Below are 17,643 nucleotides of genomic sequence, written 5' to 3'. Positions count from 1 at the left end.
GGGCAGCTGTCTACCAGCTCCATCTGGTACGCAGGATGAGACCCTCTGTGCCCGCAGAGTGGTGCCTGCTTTGGTTATCTCCAGCTTGGATTACTGCAATGCGCTCTATGTGGGGCTCCCTTTGAAGGTGACCCGGAAACTACAACTAATCCAGAATGCAGCAGCTAGACTAGTGACTGGGAGTGGCCGCCAAGACCACATAACACCAGTCTTGAAAGACCTACACTGGCTCCCAGTGTATAAGATATAAAAGTAAGTTTAATTATTGTTGAAAATGGTATGTTAAAAAACTAATAAAAAATTATATATATTTGCGCCTATACCATTTTCAAACCCTTGCCCTACCCCCATCCCCTGTAAATTCTTTTTCATAAAACTCCAAGAAATGTTGTCAAAGGCTTTATATATATATATATATATATATATATATATATATATATATATATATGCAGGTTTTGGTGTCCTCGGGTGTCTTCCCGTGTAAAAGTTGGGGTGTCTAGGCGACGTTTCGACGAGGTCTCACTCGTCATCTTCAGGCTGGTGCTTTCGGCTTCTTGTTACTGGAACAGAGCGGGATCTCAATGTTTGAGTTCCTATAAATACTGTAGAGGGGGTGTGGTGTCTAGCCTCCAATGTTCTGGGCAGAGAGGAAGTTCCCAGGCTAGTGTGCCTTTTCTTCTTTTGTTCCTTAATTACTTGAGAGATACCTTGAGTGATTTCTTGAGTGATATCCTGAGTACCACTTAGGTGGGTCATTAGGTGTGGATTAGTTGCTAAAGTCTTTGTGTCTTGACCTCTTGAACTTTGTGAAGAGTTTTCCTGAGAAGATGGCTGTATTGCACTTAGTTGTGCTTTGGCTTGGCTTCGTGTATAGGGGCGAGCTGTGGTTTTGTGGCTTGTGTCAGCCAGATCTGTGTAGGGATTGCAGGGGGGTGCAGCATCCGGAGGTGCCACCATGGATTGGCTACTGGATGGTGTCAGTAATTCATCTGTGGAGAGGGTCTGGGTTTGGGTCTGGTGTGGTTGATTGGTGTTGGCGTTCTGTGTGCCTCTGGATCTGGTGTCAGTTTTTGTGGGGAGGGCTAATTTCCAGATGTCTGGCAAGCGGGATGTGTCGTCACGCTTGTTCATGTTGTGAGGGTGTTTCTCTATCTCGATGGCTTCCATGATTATTCTCTTGTGGTGATGTTCCGTGTTAAAGAGCAATTTGGAATCTGCAAAATTAATTTCGTGTCCTGTTTCTTTCATGTGTTGGAAAAGAGAGGAAGTTTTTTCTTCTTTTTTGACGGCATTCTTGTGTTCTGCGATACGTGCATTTATTCGTCTGTTTGTTTGTCCAATGTACGTGGCTGGGCAGACTTTGCAGGGTATTTCATAGATCCCTTGGTTTTCCAACTGGATTTTATCCTTGGGGTTTCTGAGGATATTGGCTATTTTTTGGTTGGTGCAAAAGGCTGTATATATATATAGCTTCTTTTCGCCTGCCCTGGAGGAGAGAATTTAAACCAACAACTTTAACTTACAAGAAAGGAGATTTCAGCTAAACCATAGGAGCTGTTTGACAGTGAAACAGTCTTCCTCGGGAGGATGTGGACTCTCCTTCCTTGGAGGTTTTTAAGCAGAGGTTGGACGGCCGTCTGTCAACGGGCCTAAACTAGATGACTCTTGGAGCCCCTTCCAAGTCTACAACTCTATTATTAGATTTAAGCTACAGTGAGAGCATCATCCAGCAACAATGCAACTCTGGTCCAGCCACAGCTGTGCTTGAGACTCCTGTTGACTTTCACTGATGCTTTCGTGGCCTGATCCTCACCATGTGAACGCCTATCGTCACCACCATCATCATCATCAAGTTCTGAAGTGTGTGATTCAGATCTTGGTCTGTTACTGAAAACTACAGGTGTTCTGGCATTGTTTGCAGGGGAGGAAAATTGCTCAGCTCAGTGATGGCTGAGAGCCCTGTATGAATCGTAGAATGTTAGAGTTGGAAGGGACCCCTGGGGTCATCTAGTCCAACCCCCTGCCGTGCAGGAATCCAAAAAAAGGCATCCGAGTCAGTTGAATGGCTCATGGCCTTTGTCTTGCTCCTCTGCGTAAGCCGCTCCCAGCTAAGTATCTGAGGGTAGAGAGAAGCAAAAGTGAACTCCTCTTGCAAAGTGATTTTCCATCTCTCTCGCTCTGTCTCTTCCCAGGTGGTCCCCTCCTCTTCAGCGATGTAAAATTTGTGTACAACTCAGAGCAGCTGAACGGGACCCAGAGGGTGCTGCTGGACAACGTGATCACAGAGGATGAGTGTCGGGAGTTGCACCGGGTCGCCAATGTGAGTAACCGATGACTCAGGGTGCAAGAGAAGTTGGGGGAATGCACAGGAATGCAAATTATTTCTGTTATTCTCTCCATAACTGGGGCATGGAGTGAGGATGTTTGTTGCCTTGGCTGTGACGGATGACTAAAAGTCTCGTGGGGCTTTAAGGCTTGCAGATTATTGCAGCAGAGCCAGCCTTCCCTGACCTTATGGTCTGTAGGTGTTTTGGCACCCAACGCCCACCTACCTTTGCCAATTGGTGTGGCAGCAGCTTTCTGAATATTTGCTGAAGAAATTGACGTACTGCCCAGTGTCAAAATACCACAGGGCTATGTAGAACAAAGGAATAAAATAATGGAACATCCATACATAACACAATATCCTTTTAAAAAAAACACCAGTTGTATAAATGCAATACAATTCTCAGTAATACCTGCCCTAGACATTCTGCAGTTTGCGCCCCATGGGAAAGGCTGGTTGCTCCCTGCAGAATCTCCCATTAATCTCTTTGGGGTTTGCAATGACCTTCCAAGTGGATGGAATCCTTTCGTGTCATCCTTGAAGCTTGGAAGCTGGAAAGTCCAATGTTGCATCAACATATTGGAATAATCCTGATATCCTTTTTCTGCTTCAGGGAATTCTGCTGGCTGGAGATGGATACCGGGGGAAGATGTCACCCCACACACCCAACGAGAAGTTCGAAGGGGCCACCGTCCTCAAAGCTCTCAAGGTACGAGGGTTGCTGCTCAACTTGCAGTCGACTGGACTCTCTTTTCCCCTGGGATCTCAGGATTCCTCTCTTAGCTCCTGATCCAAGCTCAGTGGCATATGGTTTAGGGCAGGAGCAGAGAAGCAGAGGTCTATGGCGCAACCCCATTCGGAATGTTGTGCACTGTTCTGGTTGCCTCACCTCGAAAGGGATATGATAGACATGGAAAAGGTTCGGAGAAGGGCAGCCAAAATGGCCGAGGGAGTGGAGTGAAGAAATAATAATATAATAACAATAATTTATTACTTATACCCTGCCCATCTGGCCGGGACTTCCCAGCCACTCTGGGCAGCTCCCAACAGAATATTGAAAACACTATAAAACATCAAACATTAAAAGCTTCCCTGTACAGGGCTGCGTTTAGATGTCTTCTAAAAATCAGGTAGTTGTTTATTTCCTTGACATCTCACGGGAGGGCATCCCACAGGGCGGGCGCCACCACCAAGAAGGCCCTCTGCCTGGTTCCCTGTAACCTCACTTCTCACAGGGAGGGAACCGCCAGAAGGCCCTCAGAGCTGGACCTCAGCGCTGGCGTGAAGAAATGTTGCAGTGTTTGGGACTTTTCGGTTTATAGGAAGGGTGAATAAGGACACATCTATGCCTAGAATGAATGGGTCTGAGAGGCTTTGCATTTGCCCTGCAGCTTTCCCCGGGGAAACTCATTATTTAGCGCTGAATCAGAACAAACAGCAATCCACATAAAACCCAATTTCCATTTGGTCCGATTCAGCGGTAAACCACAAGTTTCCCCAGGGAAAAGTGGGGCAAACAGCAGTGTGGATGAGCTCTTTGAGGCGACACGATAGCACAGGGGTCAGCAACCTAAGGCCCATGGGCCGGAAGCTGCCCCACAGAGGTCGTTTGACCAGCCCACAAGCCGCCCCCAAACCAGCTGCCCACTCGCACACTGTGCTAAAGCAGCACGGCGCAGGGACTCGCTTCCCTGGTGCCAAAAATCACATCTGCTCAGATGCCAAAAATTGCGGGCTCAAGCACAGGTGTAATCCAGCCTACAGTGGGATCTCTGCGGGACTGATCTGGCCCAGGCAAGATAAACCTTGTTGACCCCTGCAATAGCACTTTAAGAAACTGTGCATGGCACAGAGAGAGGGGATAAGGAGAAGTTTTCCTCCCTATCTCCTAACACTAGAACTCGTGCACATCCAACGAAACTGACCGTTGGAAAACTTGAGGTCGATAAAAGGAAAGTCCTTCTGCAAGCAGCACAGAGTTAAACAATGGAACTCCCTGCCACAGTGACGGCCACCAACCGTGATGGCTTAAATTGAGGATCGGACGGATCCGTGGAGGAGAGTTGTCAGGGAATGGTCTGATGATGAGGACTGAGGAATGAATGAATTTTATTATTACGGTCACAGACCAGTTCTGGCTCACTTGCAATATCAGGAAAATCATAAAACACAACAGGAATACATTGAATTGCAATTAGGTGTAACAGAGACAATTCAGATAGAGCGGCAGTTAACAATTTATGAAATCTTGATCACTAAAATATAACTTAAAATTGTCATTTAAAACCTTAATCATTTGGTAGTACAGCTTGTTCCCTAAGTTTTATGGCAGTTGCACAGAATGCATTCTATGGCAGACCAGCTTCTCTCTGATGAAAAGCTGGAGGGGGAAGAGTCACCCCTCCCCTGTCCATAGTGTGTTCAGAAACAGAAGCTGAACAGGTTAGGGAGGAATTACCTAGTTGCGAGATAATGACAAGGGAGCCAGAAGGGATGGGACAGCTAGAAGAGACATCAATCGAGAGTGTGGGGGACCTCCCTCATCACAACGGACTCGGAGGTCCGGACGTATCAGAGAGCAAAGGAGGCAGAGGGAGGAAGGAACTCCCCGTTGGCGCCTAAAATGCTGCAGAAGTCAGAAGGAGGGTTTAGAGTAGGCAACTCCCCTCCTTGCGGAGAGCTGTATATTTGTGCTTTCAACATGATGCTGTAATAAAAGGACTATAAACATATCAACTGCTTCTTAGTTCTTATCTGTGAAGTTACCAAAGGGAGAGGAGGCCTCTCCACGCCCTACAAGGGGGCTGTCAGTGGCTCCTAGCCAGGATGGAGGCAGCGATGCTTCTGAACCCCAGTTATTGGCAACCACAAGGAGGGGGGAAGTGCTTTTGTGTTCAAAACTTCCCTTGGGTTTCTTGCGGGCAACTGGTTGGGAACGGGATGCTGGGAGAGGTAGGCCCTTGGCCTGATCCCGCAAGGCTCTTCTTGTGTTCTGATGTAGGAGAAGCCCCATAGAGGCAAGAGGGGATTAATCATGAGCAACATGGCTTTGTTTTCCCCAAACACCCACCAGCTACTTCTTCCCGAGTTGTGTCTCTCGCTCAGGGCCGTCTTACCCATAGAGGCTAGTGGCGCGGGGCGCCAGGGTGCCAAGTTCTGGAGGGCACCAGGGAAGAGGCAGAGGCTGGACGTGGTGCCTCCTGGCATCAGCTCACCGCCCTTGCCCGCCTCTGCCATGCCGCGCCGAAGCAGCGCCCCACCCGGAGCCTCCGTCTGCTGTGGCCACCGCGGCACAAAGCATCCAGCTGAGCCGGGAGGCGCCGCGTCCAGCCTCCACCTCTTCCCCGCCAGAGGAGTTGCCCTCCAGCTGCTGCCTGCCTCCTCCAGCCCCGCTGGCAGCACCATCCTCCCTAAAAAAAGGAAAAAGGTCGACAACTCTGGAAATCCGGTGTGTGTGTGCGCCGAAGGGAGCTTTGCATCACGGCGCCGGATATGCTTAAAACGGCCCTGAGGAGAAGCTCTCCACATTCTTGGTTGAAGGTGGGCTGGATTTGGAACTGAGGGAACAATTGCACTCTGGTTTTCCCGCAGTTTGGCTACGAGGGGAGAGTTCCCCTGGGGAGCGCCCGCCTCTTCTACGATGTCAGCGAGAAAGCCCGCAGGATTGTGGAGTCATACTTCAGGCTCAATTCCACCCTCTATTTCTCCTACACACACCTGGTGTGCCGGACGGCTCTGTCAGGTAAGGCCTGCCTCAAAAAACTTTCCAGTCTGCCGAACCTTACTCCTGCATGCTGTTCAGAGATGTTGATTGAATTACGTTACTTAGAATGCAGAATTATCCATGAGGCATTGTTCAGACTCAAATGCGGTCGCCTCCTCACTACACGTTTATGTGGCTTCCCCCCAAGAATTTGTTGGTTCTTCTTTGCCGGATTTGTAAGCCATTTGGAGATTTCTGTGGAGATATGAAGTGCTGTGAGCATTCACCAAGCAAATGAACTTGGAGCAAAACACAACTGTTCTCTGAAATCCTCCAGAAGAATGTGATACAATTCTCTCGGTAAATAAGGTGAACAGAATTGTGTGTATTAAGGGAAAGCTTGCATAACAATGCATACATTACTGAAAATATGGCCAGTCGTGACTCAGTAGTTTGCACAGCAACAAAGAAATACCGTATTTTTCGCTTTATAGGACGCACCCAACCACAGGACGCACCTTGTTTTAGAGGGGGAGAACAAGAAGAAAAAAAAAACTCCCCCTCTCTGCCCAGTGCCTCTTCAGTGAAGCGGCAGGAGGCGCTGCGCAGAGAGGGGGAGAATTTTTTTTCTTGTTCTCCCCCTCTAAAACAAGGTGCCATTCAAGGTGCCTTCAGTCACCTTTAGGCAGTTACCTTGGAAGCCTGGAGAGCAGTGGCGTAGCGTGGGTTGTCAGCACCCGGGGCAAGGCAAGTAATTTGTGCCCCCTAACCCATGGATTTGCGTCCCCTAACCCGTGGATTTGTGCCCCCTAACCCTAACCCCCAGATGTTGCACCCGGTGCGGCCGGCCCCCCGGAACCTCCCACGCTACGCCACGGGGGGAAGCCCACCGCCAGCCCCAAAGAGCAGGTTGGGGAGCAGCAGAAAGGCGTGCAGCCTTCCCGCTACTCCGCGAGCTTCTCGGGGCTGCCAGGGAAGCCCGGGTCCCCCAGCCCCAGCCCCAGCCCCAAAGAGCAAACTGTCTTGGCTTCTGCCATAGCTGCGCGCAACCTCTCCAGCCAGGAGAGGCTGCACGCGGCTATGGCAATACCCCCATGTCTTGCAAAAGCCCACAGGAGCCGCGCACCCTTTAAGGAGTGCGCGGTCCCTTAGGGCTTTTCTACAAGGAGGGAGAAGGGACTGACTGGCCGTGTCAGTCCCTTCTCCCTCCTGAGGAAAAGCCCGCAAGAGCCGTGCGGAGCTTGCGTGAGACTTTTGGGGGCTTTTCCTGCCTGCCTCCCCCCTGCATTCGCTCCATAAGATGCACACACATTTCCGCTTCATTTTTGAGCAAAAAATACGGTAATCTGTTGCTGTTTATTTAGTGAGACCCGGGATGAAATGAGAGGTTGTAAGCAAGGCTGAACCTCCCTTATCTTTGCCCTCTGCAGGCCACCAGGAGCGGAGGAATGACCTCAGCCACCCTATCCATGCTGACAATTGCCTCCTGGACCCGGAAGCCAATGAGTGTTGGAAAGAGCCCCCCGCCTACACCTTCCGAGATTACAGGTAGGGTTGGCAACCCGTAATTTCCATTGGAAATTCTCTGCATAGGAAAAAATATATACACCGTCTAAGCCGTTCATGCACTTCCCAGCCACTTTCTGCCACCCCATTACTTAATAATAATAATAATAATAATAATAATAATAATAATAATAATAATTTATTATTTATACCCTGTCCATCTGGCTGGGTTTCCCCAGCCACTCTGGGTGGCTTCCAACAAAAGATTAAAAATACATTAAAACATCAAACATTAAAAACTTCCCTAAACAGGGCTGCCTTCAGATGTCTTCTAAACTTCAGATAGTTGTTTATTTCCTTGACATCTGGTGGGAAGGCGTTCCACAGGGCGGGCGCCACCACCGAGAAGGTCCTCTGCCTGGTTCCCTGTAACCTCACATCTCTCAGTGAGGGAACCGCCAGAAGACCCTCGGAGCTGGACCTCAGTGTCTGGGATGAACGATGGGAGTGGAGACGCTCCTTCAGGTATACTGGGCCTTTGAGGCCATTTAGGGCTTTCAGGGTCAGCACCAACACCTATATCTTAATCCAACCAAGTCCTTGAAATGTCATCATCATCGTCATCAATCTTTATTACGGTCCAGAGACCCAACAAATCATTACAAAGCAATACACAATTCATGCAGCCTACCTCCAGGTTAAACAAGCATTTTGTTCAGAATATAGGGATCATTGGTTCTTGCAACCACCGATAAAAACTTTGCCACTGCTAATATTCTAGCGTTTGTCCAGTCTTCCAATAGGAACCTGAAAGACCGGACAAACGCTAGAACATTGAAATGTTGCTTTAGTCAGCAAATTTTTACTGTACATGCAGAAACCTCCTTGTGCCTTCTCTGGAGATGTTTTTTTACTTTATCAGTCAGTGTTCCTCCTAAACCGTTTCTTACCAGTTTTGTGGTTAGACGGCACTTTTCCAGACACAACAGAGGCCACCCTGATAATGAGAGGGACTTTCTTCAGAGCACGTCGGGACCAGGCTCCCTCCGCTAACCTTCCCGCTTTCTCTCCTGCTAGTGCCCTCCTGTACATGAACAGCGATTTCGAAGGGGGTGAATTTATCTTCACCGAGATGGATGCCAAGACTGTGACGGTGAGCATCAGCACGATCAATACTTTATTTGCATGCCGCCTTGCCATAGTTTGAAACTATGCTCAAGGTGGCTTGCAACATGGCAAGATTTACATAATTACAAACATAACAGAAGTCATAAACAATAAAAAACACATCAAAAAGTACACAACCAAATGGAAACAACTTCCATGTAAATCATAAGATCTAAAACTAAAGATACAATGATAATATCAATAACAACAACAGCTCTCTCAACCCTCCAGCCCGAGAATCTGTCCAGCAGCCTCAGTTTTTGTAGCTGGAGTCAGTCCGCATTCCACTCTCCCAGGCCAGATGGGAAAGGGCCAGCAAGGCAGAGGCCTCCGAACAATCTCAGGGGGAGATTGCCAAGGGAGCATTGTGGAAGAGCTCTGTGTTATGTACTGAAGTTCTCACCCTGGGCCAGCAGGGGGATACTGTAGATAGTTTTCACTCAGGTCCGCATATGCAAATAAGGGATTGAAAGTGACATTCAGTGATTGGATAGTTACAGAAAATGGTTACTGTTGTGTTCTAGTGGAGCTCTATATAAGCAGGCTGGCTGAACACTTCAGCTTAGTTCTGTTATGGCCTGTGAATAAACAAGAGCTGTTTGAAGAATCGCTGTGTCTTCTGATATGTTCACCCACAACTTAACACTCTGTGCCAGATGCTAACCATAGGTTGCTCCCCTACCATGAAAGGCAACAACATTTGGGTCTTTGGGGTTTTAGGGAATACGGTGCAAGGGGACAGAGGCACATAAGATTATGCATGGAGCAGATAAGAGCTTTCCAAACACGCTTTTTAGACATGCTTTCCAGGGAGGAGCGCAGGGAACGTTCGTATGACAAACCCACAGCCAGCACACTGATGTTTCTCGACACACAGTTTGGCAAGCTCTGGTGTAGAGGGATTACAGAGAGAGGAGGTCTTCCTCCCTCTCTCATAAAACTCAAACCCAGTGGGGATCCTCCAATGCACCTGAAAGGGGGGGGGGATTCAAGACAGATGAAAGGAAGTTCTTATTTGCGGTGTTAAACTGCGGAATTCCCAGCTGCAAGATGTAGGGGGGTGGCCACCTATTTGAATGACATATATATATATATATATATATATATATATATATATATATATATATGTTTTTTTAACATATTATTTCCAACAGTAATTAGACATATTTTTACATCTTATACAATTTTTTGACTTCCATCAATCACATCTAAAAATTTTCCAGTCTATTCACTTAATATACATTTCTTACTTCACTATTACATTTAAGTCTCATAACTAATATCTCTATTCTTTCTCTACTTTGCAATGTTTCATGTATTTCTCCTTACAAAACTTCTTGTAGTCCTACTAGTGTAATTTGTTGATTACAGTTGCTCTTCAAATAGTTTGTATATTTCTTCCAATCTTCTGTAAATCTCTGGTCCTGCAGATTTCAAATCCTTCCTGCCATTTTATCTAAATCTGTGTAGTCCATTACTTTCGTCTGGCATTCTTCTTTCACTATTTGCATGACTTTAAGGCCCATGGTGACTATAATAATAATTTATTATTTATACCCCGCCCATCTGGCTGGGTTTCCCCAGCCACTCTGGGCAGCTTCCAACAAAACACTAAAATACAATAACCTATTAAACATTAAAAGCTTCCCTAAACAGGGCTGCCTTCAGGTATCTTCTAAAAGTCACATAGTTGTTTATCTCTTTGACATCTGGTGGGAGGGCGTTCCACAGGGAGGGTGCCACTACCGAGAAGGCCCTCTGCCTGGTTCCCTGTAACCTCACATCTCGCAGAGAGGGAACCGCCAGAAGGCCCTCGGAGCTGGACCTCAGTGTCCGGGCTGAACGATGGGGGTGGAGACGCTCCTTCAGGTATACAGGACTGAGGCCATTTAGGGCTTTCAAGGTCAGCACCAACACTTTGAATTGTGCTCAGAAATGTACTGGGAGCCAGTGTAGGTCTTTCAAGACCGGTGTTACATGGTCGCGGTGACTACTAGTCAGGACAGTCTTATGCTGACTCCAGGATCAGAGGCTCCTGATTCCAAACCCTTGGGAAGAGAAAGAGGAATGTCCGCTAACATTTCCTGCCCTTTCTCTGCTTCCCAGGCCTCCATCAAACCCAAATGTGGGCGCATGATCAGCTTTTCATCTGGTGGGGAGAATCCTCATGGTGTGAAGGCTGTGACCAAAGGCCAGCGGTGTGCGGTTGCCTTGTGGTTCACCCTCAACCCTCTCTACCGGGAACTGGTGAGTTTTTCGTTATCACGTTTACATGGGAGAAGAGAGCCTGCAGGAGCTCTCTCACTCGATGAGAAAGGCCGTCCAATGAAACCGGATTGAAAGGAGAGAGCTGTCAGACCCACGCTGATGCTAGTATGCCAGCAATTTATTTCACTATCTTCATTCTCCTCTTTTTTTAAAAGGTAAAGGTAAAGGTACCCCTGCCCGTACGGGCCAGTCTTGCCAGACTCTGGGGTTGTGCGCCCATGTCACTTAAGAGGCCAGGGGCCAGCGCTGTCCGGAGACACTTCCGGGTCACGTGGCCAGCGTGACATCGCTGCTCTGGCGAGCCAGAGCCGCACACGGAAATGCCGTTTACCTTCCCGCTGGTAAGCGGTTCCTATTTATCTACTTGCACCCGGAGGTGCTTTCGAACTGCTAGGTTGGCAGGCGCTGGGACCGAGCAGCGGGAGCGCACCCCGCTGCAGGGATTCGAACTGCCGACCTTTCGATCGGCAAGTCCTAGGCGCTGAGGCTTTAACCCACAGCGCCACCTGCGTCCCTCCTCTTTTTTTAAATAGGCACAAATCTGCTGCAAAGATACTGCCCTGGCTTAGTTACAATGTCTCTCCTATTACAGCCAAAGGGAATTAGCAGAAAGGTCTTTGACTGGTTCATATCCCAAGCCAATTTTTTCTTGATTTTCTTTTTTTATATTTATCCTTTCCCCCTTACAATCAAGATGTGTGTCCATTTTATGAAATAAATAAATGAATAAATGTTGCGCACACAATATTCAGCTGCTGGTTTTGATTTGCAAACCTTTTCAAAACTGATCCATGACATAATGGAAACCAAGTTTATTACTACAGTACTGTCAAATCCAGCTAGTATTTGATAGGGCATCACTTAGAGTCTTCTTCTTTGGTGATCCCTCGTAGCTGAGTAAGATTGTATTCCATAAACACGGTAATAATAATAATAATAATAATAATAATAATAATAATAATAATAATTTATTTGTACCCCGTCCATCTGGGCATCTTCCAACAAAGATTAAAAATACATTAAAATGTCACCCATTCATAACTTCCTTAAACAATGAGTCCATAAGTGACTGTGGAGGCCAATTCTGGATCCACACGTCCTTCCACAGTGGGGACATTGGTTTCCGGGTGGGAGTTGATCACGGTGTAGGTTTGCCAAGCCTGCCTTCCTCTTAGCACATTTCTCCCTTGTGTCCTGAGTTTGAGTGTCTTCAAAGCCCAGGACACCTTTGGGAAAGGCTGTTCTCCAATTGGAGCGCTCGCAGGCCAGTGTTTCCCAGTTGTTGGTGTATATACTAATTTTGGGGGGGAGTTTGCCTTGAGACAGTCTTTAAACCTCTTTTGTTGACCACCAGCATTACGCTTTCCATTTTTAAGTTGGGAATAGAGTAGTTGCTTTGGAAGGCGATCATCAGGCATCCACACAACATGACCAGTCCAACGAAATTCACTTAGATTAGGGTACTGCTGACACCTGGTGGTCTGTTTGTAGAATTAACCTGGGACACATCTCCCAAAATGTACATCACTATATAGCTTTCTTTTGAAAGAGAGTGCAATAGGGAGTTGTGGACCAACACACAACTTGATGAGAGCACATTTGAGTCACACAGAGCTCTTCAGCAAGCAGAGAAGAAGAGTTCTGAGCTTAGTCTGTGGCTGAAAATGGCAACACTATGTGAACAGCAGCCTTATTGCAAAAGCTACAATGCAGCCAAATTTAAGCCCTTTTAATTTAAGGAGACCTCCCCAAACTATTCACTACCCCTGCTGTAGCATTTTTGTTATTATCATGCAATTCCTGCACTGCAGAAGCTTGGACTAGATGAGCCTCAGGGTCTCTTCCAACACTGCAATTCTATGATGATGATGATGATGATGATGATGATACATTTATTGTCAATGTACAACCTGTGTACAATGAAATTAACCGAGCCTCCCTCCCCATACACTCAGTCTAATTGCACTCTGTGTTTGTTGCACAACACACCAACCCTAAAAGTCAGTTGCGCTATATTATTTTCCGTTCAGCAGCCTAACAGCCCATGGATAGAAACTGTTTTTTAGCCTGTTGTTACGACTGATTATACTTCTATGTCTCCTGCCCGAGGGTAGGAAATTAAAGAGGTGCTGGCCGGGGTGTGAATCGTCCCTGAGAATTTTTCTCACTCTCCTAAGGCAACGATCCCTTGTGATGTCATCTAGCGGGCTCAAGGGACAGCCCATGATATCATGGGCGGTGTTCACCACCCTCTGTTAAGACTTTCTGTCCGTGGCTGTAAAGCCAACGTACCACACTGTGATACAACATGAGAGGACACTTTCTATTGTGGACCAGTAGAAGGAGGTCATCAATTGTTGTTTAACATTGTTCTTTCACAAATGAGGAAATGGAGTCTCTGTTGGGCCTTCCTGGCCACATGAGTTATATTGTTTTTCCAAGTGAGGTCTTCACTAAGGTAAACTCCCAGGAATTTAAAGGAAGAGACTCTCTCTCCACACACACACCCCAATATACAACGGGGCTAGTTCCCCTCTCTTCCTCCTAAAGTCCAAGACCATCTCCTTTGTCTTGCTAATATTTAGGTGCAAGTTATTCTCTAGGCACCATGCAGATACTTTTTGAACCTCCCCCCTGTACACTGATTCATCTCCACCTGTAATTAGACCCATTATGGTGGTATCATCTGCAAACTTAATAATTACAGTGGATAGATCAGATGAAATACAGTCATATGTGTACAATGAGTACAGGTAGGGACTCAGCATGCATTCCTGTGGGGTGTTGGTGCTGAGCTTCAGGGAGGTAGATGTAACAGGCCCAATCCTCAATTTTGGAGTGATTCTGTGATTCTATGATTGCCCCCCGTCCTTAGGACCGAGAGACCCCCTTGTTCACCACCACATCCCCCAGCCACAGAATCCCTTGGGACGTGGTGGACCCTCCTTCATAATCCAGCCTCCACGCTCCCTCGCCCTCCTGACTCCCTCTTCTCTCTCTCCTTCCCTCCAGGAGCGGATCAAAGCCGACGAAGTCATTGCAGCCTTGAACCAGGAGCACCTCGGACCCAGTGAATCCGGCATCAACCCCAGAGATGAGCTATGAACTAGGCCACGGACACGCCATTAAAAAAAAAAAGAATATTTATTTAATATTTGTTCTAAATCTTATCAGCAGAACCCTTTATTTTTGTACAAATCCTCGGTATAAATTAACGGACAAGTTTCACAGGGGATATTGGAGGGGTTCCCAGGCTCTCTCCCCCTCCTCGTCCTCCTGCGCTGGGCTCAGCCCTCAGCTCCCGGATACACGCTTCTCCTGGCAATCCCTGGAAGTCTCTGCTTTGGACCCCCTGCACTTTTCGGCACCCCACACTCTCAGCCGTGGACCACCGTCGGCGTCCCAGACCAGCACCGGCTCTCGCCTTTGAGTGGCATCAGGAAGAAAGAGGCTCTAGACCTCCAAGCTTCCTCCTTTCTCTTGGACGCCTTCCTCCTAATCCCAGATTTCAGCAGGGCTCAGTTATGAGTGTCTCCACTGGCAAGGAACGACTCCTTTCCCAAAAGCCCAAATGCTCTGGCCCATGAAGATGGGGCTTGGGAGATTCAGGCCAGAGGCCAGAAAGGACTTCTTCACACAGCGCAGAGTTAAACCAGGAGGCAGAGATGGCCACCAGCCCGTGTGGCTATATGAGAGCAGGCAGGTCCAACAGGTCAATTGCGATCTACCAGTCAATCCTGGGACATCCATGGTTGATCCTGGTTGATTGCATGATCCAGATCGACTGACCCAAAAGGAAAAGGAAAAAAAGCTCAACAGCTGTGGTCAACCCTCCCCTAAAGAAAGCTTAAGAGCTTTGGTGAAGGCTCTCCCCAAAAAACAACAACTTTGGTCAATCCAATAGTTAGATCACTGCCAATTTTTTTAAATAGTGTGAGTAGATCACAGTCTATTGGAAGTTGGACGTGCCTGTACTAGAGGACTGGACAAATTCTTGGAGGAAGAGAGGGCTTGCCAAGGGCTACTAGCTGCAGGGGCAATGCATTGAGGCATCTGGTTGGCCGCTGTGAGAACAGGATTCTGGACTAGATGAGCCAGTGATTGGATCCAGCAGGCTTTTCTTAAATCCTTATGGGACCAGCTGGCACTTTGAAGGTGGGCTCAATAGTCTGACTTGGTTTAAGGCAACTGCCAATGAATTTAGAGAGAATCTTCCCTTTTGTTTTTGTTCTTCCAATTCTGGCACTTTGTCAGACTGCCTCTTTGTACACAGTCATGTGTTGTGAGATCTACAGAGCCCGTGGAATCATCCGATCCTTTGGTAAAGCCCATGGCATCCTGCAGCAGTGAGTTCCTTACATTAACCGTGAGCTGAATGGAGAGTCTCCCTCTTGCGTTTCTTCTGATCGTTATGCCAGAATCTCATGGGATGGATAACCTGAAAATTAATATGAACTCTCTCGAGTTTGTAAAAGGGAAGAGTCTGAGGCGGGGACCACCTCTGTCTTACCTCTCTTAGTGGATGAGGAATTAATCCCAACCAACAGTTCAGGAGCATCAGATGCTGTCACGAGGCTGAAGCTTTTCCTTACGCAGGTGGGAGGAAACATAACACTGGAATCTTTATGTAAAATGCACTGAGCCTGTGAAGGAAAGCCATTAGATGGCATTGCTATTCACAAGACTTTTCAAAGTGAAACCTCCTACCTGTGGATTTGTGTTAGCACACACACGGTCCTTCGATCTGGAGTCACAAACACACCCAAATTCTTCTGCATAAGCTCCACTTCTGCACAAGCTCCACTGAACATAAGAGAGAGGGAGAGATACTTTCTCCATCACTTCATAAACCTCTATCATTTCACCTCTTATGCACCTTTTCTCTAAACAAGTTAGTCCCAAATGCCACAACCCAGGGGAGTCACTCCACTCCCTCGATCCTTTCGCTGGCCATTTTCTGGCTGAACGTTTCCCAGCTCCAACAATTTCCTTTTTAAGGTGAGCTGAATGAAATGAATGAGAGCTCTTGCACACCCCATGAAGCTGAACCTTTGGAAGATTCGGGGCAGAGAGAAGAAAGCGCTTCTCCCTGCAGCCCGGAGTTAAACTATGGAACTCACAAAGAACATAAGAACTGCCTGCCAGGGGCCCTTCTAGTTCCTGTTCTCACTGCAGCTGACCAGAAATCTGCAAACAGGACTCCAGAAAAAGAACAGCCCTCCTGTGGTTTCCTGCAACTGGGATTCAGAAGTTAGTAGCTACTGATGGCCCTCACCTCCATGAAGAGGCAGAGATGGCCATCAACGTGGATGGCTTTAGAAGAGGATTGGACAAATTCAGGGAGGAGGAGGCTGAGTCCTGTTTTAGGGTTTCCCATTGGGCATCTGGTCTGCCACTGTGAGAACAGGATGCCACAGTAGGTGGGCCATGGGCCTGATCCAGCAGGTTGCTTCTACTGTTCTCCAGAAAGCCCACAGTTCAGTTGTGAGAGCCTCTGCCTTGCATGCAGAAGGTCCGTTCCTGGTGATGTCCGGGCCGGGCTAGGAACGAGTCCTTCCTGAAACATGGAAGAGTCTTTCCCAGTCCGGGTAGCCAGTACTGAGCTAGCTGGATGAACAACCTGACTCAGTAGAAGGCAGCTTCTGATGGGAAGCTGCTACAAGAGGGCAGGATGGAGTAGAACTGTGCTTCTCAAGCTGTCTCTTTGTGTCCCCCTCTGCTGGCCATATTTGCATCCCTGCATCCAACAGCTCAGGTAGCTTCCTCATCATGTGGCTGCAATCGTCTTTCCAACCTTCAGTTCCTTGTCATTTTCTCAGCTGGAGGGTCTTGGCATCACTGGTGTAAACAGCCCGCAAGCCCTCATTCCTCATTCCCCTTGCCTTAAAACCTGCACACAACCTGGCAACCCATTTGCACCCACCCAGCCCTCTGTCTCCTCCATGCCGCAGAGCTAGCCAGAGTCCTTCAGAGCTGCTGAAGAGCGTTTGATGTCAATCCCCAGAGCTGTGTCTAAGCCCGGGAGGAATAAACAAAATTCAGAAAACAGACCTACGTGTCCCCTCTGTTTTTATTGTCTCTTCTTAGTTCTTGGCAAAGGGAGAGAGGCAGGTGAGCCCATCGTGGGGGCACGACCACCTTTCCTAGCCTTGAGTGAAGTGAGCAACGGTGAACTGTATTGAAGGGCGTTGTGTCACTATTCTGTCCACAGTCAGCAGGTGGCACTATTACTGCACACAGTATACCTGTAAGGAATACTGCGGATAGAAGGAATGTGTTGTGGCGGTGGTGTGTGTGTGTGTGTGTGTGTGTGTATGTGTGTGTGTGTGCCTCGGAGGACCATGAGCAGTTGTGCAGGTACGCGCTCTGCTTAATCGAGCCCCAAGGATGGAAAACGCCCTCCCGGCCCACAGAGCTCCGGGGTGAGGAAAGGAGCCTTCGCTGTGAGGTTGGGAACTCTGCCGAATCGTCTGCCACACCTCGAGAGGATGAAAGATTTATTTACAACACAGCGCATTGAGTCTGAAGTCAACGGATTATTAAATCTGTCCCTGGGAGGTAAGCCACGGAGCGCTGCAGGAATCTAGCTGATCCCAAATGCAGCTCCACCCTGGGCTGAGCGGGGCAGGGAGGGACCCGGACTGGTTTGGTAACTTTGTTGCACAGCTACTGT

At 47.9% G+C, this 17,643-nt stretch overlaps 1 protein-coding gene across 2 annotated transcripts in view; it reads left to right on the top strand.

Moving 5' to 3' along the window:
- Positions 1-17,018, top strand: part of P3H2 (prolyl 3-hydroxylase 2) — a 127,205-nt gene extending 110,187 nt beyond the window's left edge. For both annotated transcript variants that reach the window (XM_083739477.1, XM_083739478.1), the window contains exons 9-15: positions 2,193-2,320; positions 2,940-3,035; positions 5,918-6,068; positions 7,460-7,577; positions 8,613-8,688; positions 10,809-10,949; positions 13,983-17,018. In XM_083739477.1, the coding sequence (XP_083595603.1) occupies positions 2,193-2,320; positions 2,940-3,035; positions 5,918-6,068; positions 7,460-7,577; positions 8,613-8,688; positions 10,809-10,949; positions 13,983-14,075 (803 nt within the window). In that variant the 3' untranslated portion in view covers positions 14,076-17,018. The remainder of the gene's footprint in view (positions 1-2,192; positions 2,321-2,939; positions 3,036-5,917; positions 6,069-7,459; positions 7,578-8,612; positions 8,689-10,808; positions 10,950-13,982) is intronic.
- The last annotated feature ends 625 nt before the right edge of the window (positions 17,019-17,643 follow it).

Source organism: Podarcis gaigeae (assembly GCF_964106915.1).
Source record: "Podarcis gaigeae genome assembly, chromosome: 5".
NCBI classification, from domain to species: Eukaryota; Metazoa; Chordata; class Lepidosauria; order Squamata; family Lacertidae; genus Podarcis; species Podarcis gaigeae.
The sequence above is the reverse complement of the archived record's forward strand: the minus strand, read 5'-3'. Positions and strand labels throughout refer to the sequence as shown.